Source organism: Chiloscyllium plagiosum, chromosome 13 (genome assembly GCF_004010195.1).
Source record: "Chiloscyllium plagiosum isolate BGI_BamShark_2017 chromosome 13, ASM401019v2, whole genome shotgun sequence".
Lineage (NCBI taxonomy): Eukaryota > Metazoa > Chordata > Chondrichthyes > Orectolobiformes > Hemiscylliidae > Chiloscyllium > Chiloscyllium plagiosum.
In genome coordinates this window covers 34,031,364-34,041,000 of record NC_057722.1, presented here as the reverse complement: position 1 = coordinate 34,041,000, position 9,637 = coordinate 34,031,364, and the positions used below count along the sequence as shown (strand labels likewise).

General features: G+C 40.1%; 1 protein-coding gene across 2 annotated transcripts in view; it reads right to left on the bottom strand.

Moving 5' to 3' along the window:
• Positions 1-546: 546 nt before the first annotated feature.
• The window catches only part of serpini1 (serpin peptidase inhibitor, clade I (neuroserpin), member 1), a 31,638-nt gene continuing 22,547 nt past the window's right edge, over positions 547-9,637 (bottom strand). For both annotated transcript variants that reach the window (XM_043702171.1, XM_043702172.1), the window contains exons 7-9: positions 6,215-6,301; positions 1,841-1,930; positions 547-920 (exon numbers count right to left, since the gene is read on the bottom strand). In XM_043702171.1, coding sequence (XP_043558106.1) covers positions 844-920; positions 1,841-1,930; positions 6,215-6,301 — 254 coding nt within the window. In that variant the 3' untranslated portion in view covers positions 547-843. The remainder of the gene's footprint in view (positions 921-1,840; positions 1,931-6,214; positions 6,302-9,637) is intronic.

The window sequence follows — 9,637 nt, the reverse complement described above, 5'->3', positions numbered from 1 at the left end:
ATTTTGGCTTATTTTATGTACACAACAAAATCCAAATGACATTTTGCTTGTATTGTTTTAGTTTAGAACAACAAAAGATTTGTAAGCCAGACTGTCACACGCGGGCAGAACTTTTTAACAAGGCAGGAGTTCCCACCATGCCATTCTATGCATCAGCAGAGAACGCATCTGCACCAATAAGGACGGTCTTGCAGACATTTGGCTGAAGACAGGGCTTCTGCCTCTCAGTCGAGTCTAAGCCTTGCCTCAGAGAGCTGCTGGCTAATCTGATTGGCCAACACTCTATAGTTCTGATATGGAAAGGGGACGCCTAAAAAGGGTAACTTGGTGGCCTTCACCACTCCTCCTAAACTCCATCCAGCCTCAAAACTGAGAACAGTAGTTAGTCATTAATAGTCTATCTGAGGACCTCAGTTGTGGCAAGGTCAGCTGAGCTAGCCTGTATCTTGCCCATTCTATTATAATAGTGTGGATAGCTTGGAGTGAGAGATTTCTGGAACATTTCCTGGAAATATTGACATGAAATACAAATATATAAGCAAAAGGTTGGCACATAATTTTCACTTTATTTTTAAAACTACCATTGTAGCATTCTTAAGGGTATTACCAAAGGCTTCATAATTAAATAGTTTAGAATAAATATGGAACAATGTTCATGTATTTTATTTAAGAGATGAAACTGACAGTACAATAATAGTAATACAGTCTTTTTCTACAAATTTTCTCTATTCTTTTACTTTAGCTACTTATGACAAAAATTTCCAGACTGTAGAAGTGCAATACACACCACTTATGAATGAAAAGCTGCTAAATGGGACATTTCATCAGTGCAGAACTGTGCATCTACAAAGCTTCAAAATCATGTTCATTTGGATGAATATTTTCAGGGTGCATGACTCTGCCCATAAAGAGGATAGTACCTAGAACGGAAGAGGGATAGGTCAGTCGTAGATTAAGGTAGTTACAGTTATCCAGTTAATTTAAATTTTTCTAATAAAGCATAGCTCTGGATTAATTTTATGGTAGTACATTAATTCCTAGACTGACAAACTAACAATTTGCTTGTTTTCACAATTTTTGGCAGTTTATATTTAGGGCTGTGCATTATTCATAATACAGAAAGATATATTAATTATGTAATATTAACAGTACAAAATGTGCCATTGATTTTTGCTAGCGATTTTAAAGATGATTTGTAGCTCAGGTTGATGACAAGTATGTAAGTTAGCGCACTAAGCTGCAAGTTATTTCTCAGACATTTTGTCACCATACTAGGCAACGTCATCAGTGAGAGTCTCCAGTGAAGCGCTGGTGGTATGTCCCACCTCTTTATGTATAGGTCTTGGTTTCTTAAGGTGGGTGACGCAATTTCTGGTTCTTTTTCTTTCAAGGAAAGGTAGATGGGATCTAAGTCAATGTGTTTATTGATGGAGTTCTGGTTAGAATGCCATGCCCCTAAGAATTCTCATGTGTATCTTTGTTTGGCTGGTCCTAGGATGTGTGTGTTGTCCCAGTCAAAATGGTGTCCTTCCATGTCTGCATGTATTGAAACTAGTGATCATGGGTCATGTTTTTTGGTGGCTAGTTGATGTTCATGTATCCTGGTGGCAAGTTTCCTGTTTATTGTCTGATGTAGTGTTTTTTTTAAAACAGTTCTTGCATGTTATTTTGTAAATTAAGTTAGTTTTGCTGGTAGTATTTAATGGATCCTTTAGGTTCATTAGTCGCTGTTCAAGTGTGTTGGTAGGTTTGTGGAATACCATGATGCCAAGGGGTCTGAGTAGTCTGAAAGTCATTGATCTTTGCTGTTAGTGCTGATACATTGGTGTTAGGAAATTACCTGTCCTTTGATTTCTGATCAGAAAGAAAAATGGATGATCAGCAATGATCTGAGGAGTAAGGACCATCATTCTGCTAACAGCAATCATTTCTGCAAAGAACAAGTACAAGCTAATTAGTTCCAGTGAAAATTAGCTGGTTTTTGCATTCCTATTTTGGATTTGCCAATCCAAAGATGGGTTAGTAAATGAGATGGAAATGTTTAATCCAAATGTATGGAACTACCACAGCAACATTCGATCTAGTTCTTTTTAGAATAAATGACTGCATCTGAACAAATAGCCATCAGTATATTTGTGACAGCTGTTAAGTGCATGTCATGGACCAAAAGATAAGTCACACAAGTACAGATTCCACCACAGAACACCTTAGTATATCAAAGGCAACAAAATAACTTGCATAATGATAAATTAGTCAGCATATTCATTACCAGTTCAATTCTTGATAATCAATAAAATCAACTACAACTCGATTAATCTTCATTTGAAACTGCTTCAAGCATAGTGTTTCAAGATGCCTAGGAAAATTGTGGATAAAAGGGAATGATTATCTCACAGTTGTGGGAGGTAACCAAAGATATGGAGTAGAATCTTCAGTTCTCATGGGTTGTGAGCTTGGGGGTGGTAACAGCATGTAATTAGGTCAGATGGTTGCACACCCAAATCCCACGGGTTTCTCACCTCCGCGTTGTTTTGGGTAATAAGGCGCATGGCTGACCGACCCGTCCCATTGTCAGTCAAGGCCCTTAGGTGACCAACTAACAGCCTGCTGAGAACAAAATGCCTGCTCTTGCTTCCTACAATCCCCAGCTTGTGAAGCCCCACCTCCCCACCCCACTACCTATTTATGGCCTAGATCTTCAATGATTATGGGATTCTGTTTAGGGAGTGGGAGAGGGAGCCCCTGACTGGCTGGAAGCTCTCACTAGTTGGAAAATGTGCCCTCAGAATCACAATTTCAGAGGAAGGCCCATTGGTGGTTTGGCAAGTCGGAAAAGAAGCAATGCAAGTCTCTCACATGTTGTAGAAGGGTGTAACTGGACAATTAATGGTGCATTAAGCCACCTCATTATGTGTAATAGGCTACGGACACAGGAAGCAGAACAGCTTTAAATAAGACCTAATGTCGAGGTGTCCCTCATAGTCTCAGCAACAATATCTATCATAGCAATGTAATTTGTACTTCAGCACTATCATGCAACAAACTAGATCTTGCTTCAGACAAGAGTCTCTTCTTGATACATTACCAAGTGGCTTTTGTCCATCACATTAGACCAACTGGCCCTATCGATCACCACCAGGAAAAAAAGAACAGTGGCAGCAAGTTTATCCAATGTGTCGTTTACCATGTTCAGCTATGGTGAGAATCCACCTTGCAATATTTTGGTGCCCCAGCCAGCAGACTAGACTCTTAATGTAACAAGATTCTGCCCATGACAAAAAGATGGGCTTTAAGCCTAAAATATTTTGGAACAGAATACCAATATATCTGGCTAAGCAGAGTCCAATGTTCTGCTGGTGACGTTGGGAGAAAGAGGAAAGGAAGAGACTGGAGATGTACAGAGGGGATTGTAGGAAAAACTAGAAAAGCAAAGATTTGGTGCTGCAGTACACAGAGTGCTTAGCGTTTTGAATGAGTTAGTGTTCAATGTTTTGCCATTCTTATATTTCATTAATGTTTCAACATTACACATTTAATTTATACATTTTGATACAAATATTTCAGGCAAGCTCGTGCATGCATCTTAGTCAAGATTTCCTTCCTCTATCCCTTAGTTGATTATTGCTAAAAGCGGTGCCACTCTCTTATAAAGCAAAAGATCAGAAATTGGAAATATGAAATATGTTGAGATCCTCAAGTACGGATGTAGAGTTACAACTGAAAGGTTAATTCTTACTTTCTCACAGTTGTTGCTTTGTTCAGTGTATCACAGAGTTAGCGAATACCTACTAGTAATGGATGACTATTAATTTTCAATTTAATTGTGGTTGGGGGACCAATTACCTTCTTGTTCTTGTCCCAATATTTGTTGAAATAGATTGCTGTTTCCTTGCTGATCTCATAGCTCTGATAGTTAAACTTCAGCCCATCATCACAAAATCCTTTCATTTAACTTTGAAAACAATCCCAGTCATAGAGACATTAGCGACCTTTAAAAATGGCAGAGGATTGGATCTGCAGTTTGAATGGAGGGCAGCGGGGGAAGGGACATTGGGGGTGGGATATTAGATTAGATTGCTTAGATTACAGTGTGGAAACAGGTCCTTCGGCCCAACAAGTCCACACCCACCCGCCGAAGCGCAACCCACCCAGATCCATTTACCCCTTTACCTAACACTACGGGCGATTTAGCATGGCCAATTCCCATAACCTGCACATTTTTGGACTGAGAGGAAACCGGAGCATCTGGAGGAAACCCACACAGACACGGGGAGAATGTCTGTGTGGAGTTTGCACAGACAAACTGAGGCGGGAATTGAACCCGGGTCTCTGGCGCTGTGAGGCAGTAGTGCTAACCACTGCGCCACCGTGCTGCCCATGTGCCATCGATGAGAGTTCCCAAATGAGAAAATCCAAATTCAATGAGGACAATTCAACTCAAGTTTAAGTAATTTTGCTGAAACATCTACCTCAACTTGTGGTACAGGAGTTGTGAATTTTTAGAGGTTGTTAATGTTCTTAAGGGCAAATAGAGCATGTAATACTGTAAGGTTGTCATTTTTTTTAAAAATTGGCTAACCATTTCAAATTTGAAAAATATTGTCTGCAGGTGTCTGTATTAGTTGAAAAAATGTTCTAAGAATTTCAATTGTGGTTTGTTGATAATAAATACTGTTCATTAAGGGATTAACAACTTCCACACTCTAATCATAATGTGCATTGCAAGATCAAAATTTGATTGGTGGCACAAAAAGATTATTAAAGGATTAGATGTCTTTGATGTAGGATTAAGAAAAGGTTGTTTTTATAAGGGACTAAGGACTTGGAGTATTCAAATGTATGGAACAGAATGAGTGTGTTTGCAGTTTATGGTGAAAGTTGTAATAAATATATAAACTTATTTCATTTCATCTCACAATGGCTCTAGAGACTAGATCAGTGGGCATGCAAGTAAAAGGACAAAAGGGTGTAACAGGGGAAAGGGAAGGAAGTCAGAGAGAATGGTGCAGCGGTTACAGGAGGCATGAGTTGGACTGGAAGTTATAAGGCGCCACTGTGGAGTGGATGGCTGATGAGGGGATGTTGATAAAATGAGGGGGTTAGTGGACTTACCATTTATCAAAACAATTGGGACTGAGTTCCTGAGAACCAAAATGTCTTTAAAAAGAGCTTGTTCGGGAGATCCTGTGTCTGGAGCACTGGGCCTCTCCACAATTCCGCATGAGCACCCAGCCCTCCCCTGACCTGAAATCATATTAATTGGAGCACTGTTTCTGGAGGATGATATGCCAAGCTAGTCATCTTGGGTGCAAATGTCTGGTCCTATATTATTATATTAGTTTGTAAGCTTGTGTTTACATGATGTAATTTCTTAATATACTCTCTATCATTACCCATTCTTACAGGATAGGTATTCCTAGGTCTACACTAATACACACGGATTACTTGGGCACAGCAAGGACCAGAAAATACAACAAAACAATGCACACTGTCAATGTCTGTAAATTAACAAATCCAATACTCCTTTCTTTCACCTCAGTATTGTTTTATAATTAAAATTTATACATAATTAAGAAAACCAATGTGTGAATACGCTATTTTTCTTTAACATTTAAATAAAAATCTTAATGGTCAATTACCACAGTTTATGATGTCTCAGAAATATGGAATGGCAGTTCAAGTCATTTTAGATTTAAAAGTTTAATATATTGTGAATGTTTGAATGAATGAACAGTTACAGTGATATCATTGCCATTCATTAGATAATAGGTGCATTGCAAGTGGAGGTCAGGTTTAGGTACAACAAAGTATACAAAACTGCATATGTAGGACAGTTTTACTTTAAGCTAAATTAGGATTTTAAATATTGTTCAGAAACTATAATTTATAAACTTCAAGAGATAAAAATTCATCAAGGGCACTGGCGCAAGATGGGCAATATCATGCTGGCTGCCTATTATACCCAGAATCTGATAATCAGATCCATTAGTGGCAATGGAACAGAACACAAGGTAATCCTAAATGCCCATTTTTCCACCAATGCTGGAGACAAAATTCTGTTCCATAATATCTATAAATATAATGAATAAAAATATTACACACTGGCACAGGGGACACAGAAGTAAATCAAAATGTGACAAGAAACCAGAGTTTTGATTCAAAGAATGTTAAATATGTGAGACTCAATATTTATGAGCTTTACACAGCACAATACCTGAGGCTGCAGCTGCTTCGGAACCTTCTTCAGTCACCTCAATAAAAGATGTATGAATAGCTTTGGAAATATGCAAGTCCTTCTTTTCTGTAGTTTGGAAGAGAAAATGCTACATTTCACAAGCCAAGGAAACCATAAACATTGAAGTACACCTGTAAAACTGTACTACAACACTAAAGTAAAATACTGCAGATGCTGGGTGTCTGAAATAAACACACAAAAAAAATAGTGCAAATGCTTAGGTCAGGTAGCATCAGCGGAGAGAAGGAAAATTAACATTTCTGATCAAAAGCCATAATAAAGGAAGAAAGATAGGCAGGTAAAAAATGCTGAGCCAGTGGACAAATGCCTACACAGATCGCACAGCTTACTTGCTATCCCTTATTCCACTCCACAGAGACATCTGCTGAATAATTCCAATTGTTCTACCCTCATTCAAAATGAATCGCGATGGCAAATTTAGTGAATTCACACTACTTTAATCATTATTGCCACTTAGACCATTACAGAATGATGCTGGATTACAGAGTGACATTGGAGAGCTCAGAATAAAGTAGTAGATCAATTAGTGGGCTGATTGCACTAAAGATGACTGTTTAGTACAACTTGATCCCATATGTGCATGCTAATCTTTATTTGACTGTAAAATAATTAAAAAGTAAAGGGCAATTGGTGCTTTCTAATAATATAAAAGCAAGTTACTGTGGATGCTGGAAATCTGAAATAAAAACAGATAATGCTGGAGAAACTCAGTAGATCAGGCAGCATCAGTGGAGAGTGAAACACAGTTAATATTTTGAGTCCAGTATGACTATTCTTCAGAGGCTGTTTGTGGTAATTCTTCAAGCTGCTTGACTACTTTGTTTTCTTGATGATATCACCACTGCTGGACATCAGACATCCTCCTATGTTAATGTTGGAATGAAAGTGGAAAAAAAAGTGAAATCCATACTGCAGAAATTGCTTTGCTTTTTGTGGACAGCTTCCTTTGATGTCAACAGCAAAGTTATTTAATTCCTCATGGACCAGGATTCACTTCTGTGATAGGGAAGTTGGAGGGAATTAATTCTGGGGATTAGAGGCAGAACACTAGAAATCAGACACAGCAATAATTGTGAAGAGAGAAAATTCATTATACAGGGGGATGGGGGGGGGGGGGGGGGGAGGATAGTGCATTGGGTTACTGCAGGACAGAGCACCATCAATCAACACTCTGGCTTTGACAGAGGGATAGTGCAGCAGGATGGTTGGCAGTGACCAAGCCATAGGGCTGGGGCTCAGGGGTCACACTGGCAGACAAAATCATTCAGAGGTGTGTCGGAATGTGTTGAAGTCCAGACGGGCTTGACAGGAAATGCAAGGGAGAAAGGAACTTAGGGACTCGGAGGTGAGGGATGCCTTAATTATCAAGTAGAACCAGCAATTCACTGTGCCAAGCATGTCTTGAATTGCCTTCTATCCTCCTCTAAATTGAAATTAGGCAATGGAATTAGAAAGATGATGCAACCGCACTCTGTACAGGTGGAATAAGTGGGTTTTCTTCCCGGTCCTCGCAGGTAGGTTTTACTTATGAGCAACATGTGGCCCTTCAAGCAGAAACAGTGTTAACCAGACACTGACAGTATAGGTTGAAATTGTCCTTGACCATTGGTGTAACCATGCAGTGAATGCAGTGTCCAAGCGTGTAGGGTAAAAGTTCTGGTCACAAGCAATCTTGACCATGTCACTGCTCACTGCAGATTGAAGATGGTCATCTCTGCCAAGTAGAAGTAATCACAGGCGACTTTAAAAGTGACAACTGTTGCTGCAGAACACAATCCAAGATCTCACAGGGTGCACAAGGGCATCGAACTGATTTCCTCTCAACTTGAACTCTAAGTATTCACCAACATGCTCTTTAATGCAACTCTGCCTTTCTTAGGTGGTGTGAGCAGTCGGGGTGGAGGAACAGGAGATCGGGAATCCCACAGCTTTAACACTGTCCTACCGTATTTGCTGGGCTGCATTCATTAAAATAATGTCCCAATGTTAAAAGGTCCAAGTAGAGGCATTTCATGTCTTGCTGAACTGGGGACTACGCTAAACTGTCATTTGTGAGGGAAGCAATTAATGACTAAGGATCTCATCTGTTTCTGATAATTCCCACATTGGGTTATTGGAGTCATGACCAATGGATCCAGCCAGAACAGTTTTATTGTTGCTATTACTGTGATGCAATGAAGGCACAGTGAATTTGAAGAGTAACAAATGTGTGGGAGAGTCAGATGGCTCAGGCCTAGCAGTAACCTCTGGTAGCTGCCATACAGCCTTCATGTGAAGAAGTCACAACAGAAGGAATATGAAGGTCCCTGCAGAATGCACAGGAGACCCAGAGGCTATCAACATCAATGCCATTCCAGATGAGTGAGGCACTTTGTTTGCACATACTGCAGATGTCCTGGGATACTGTCACTATGATAACTGTTGGAGCAGGACCTGTATACTGAAAGGATGGATGGCCATCTTATCCCAGTTCTATCAAGGTGAAAGCTGTGCTAATCTTTTACGCAACTGACTGCTTCCAATGATCCGCAAGGCACATCTGTGCAACCTCTCAACTCTTGACCAAACGTATCAAGGTTGTTACAATGCAATTGGGTGCCAAATCACGCCTTGACCCTGTGACAAGGTCAGTGCTGCAGCCCAGGGAATAGGCTTTGCCAGCATAGTGCCCTATACCTGGGGAAAACCAGTTATAGACTGTGCACGCTGACTTTATCCACAGAAAATGGTTCCATTTCATCAATTAACAAGTCATTTATGATCATCAGTATCACATTTGAGAACACCATCCCAGGTATCCTGGGAGCTGCCACGCTGCCTATTTTTGAGAATTCCCATATTCGTGCTGAATGTCTTACAAGGATAGTTACTGGGAGATAAGGTCTACCCTCTGTAACCATGGCTGGTGAGTGTTACACAACTCCATAATGGAGGCTGAACATAGATACAATGTAGCTAATTCTTCCACCAGGGCTGTCAGGGAACAGACAATAGGATATGTGAAGAGGAGATTCTGATGCTCAGATAGGTCTGGGAGGGAGTCTTGCAAAATAGTCTAGACAGAGTGCACCATATAATCATAGCATGCAGTACTGTATCAAACTGGAGTGGATAATGATGGGATGTGATGGATGCTGAAGACCTGTGAGAGTGACAGCAAAATGGAGGTCAATCATGACAGAGCGCTGCAAGGTGAGGTACAAGCCAGACAGGAGGTAACTGACACCTGGTTCTGATAAATGTGAGCTGGGTGCAGTGATTGTTAATTTGCTGCTGTAAAAGGCAAGCAGCCAATCTGTTCCCAGAAGCAAACACAGCTTATCCTCGCTCACTTTGTTTCTTTGATGTTAGTGAATGAAAAATGAATATTCTGAACCGTAT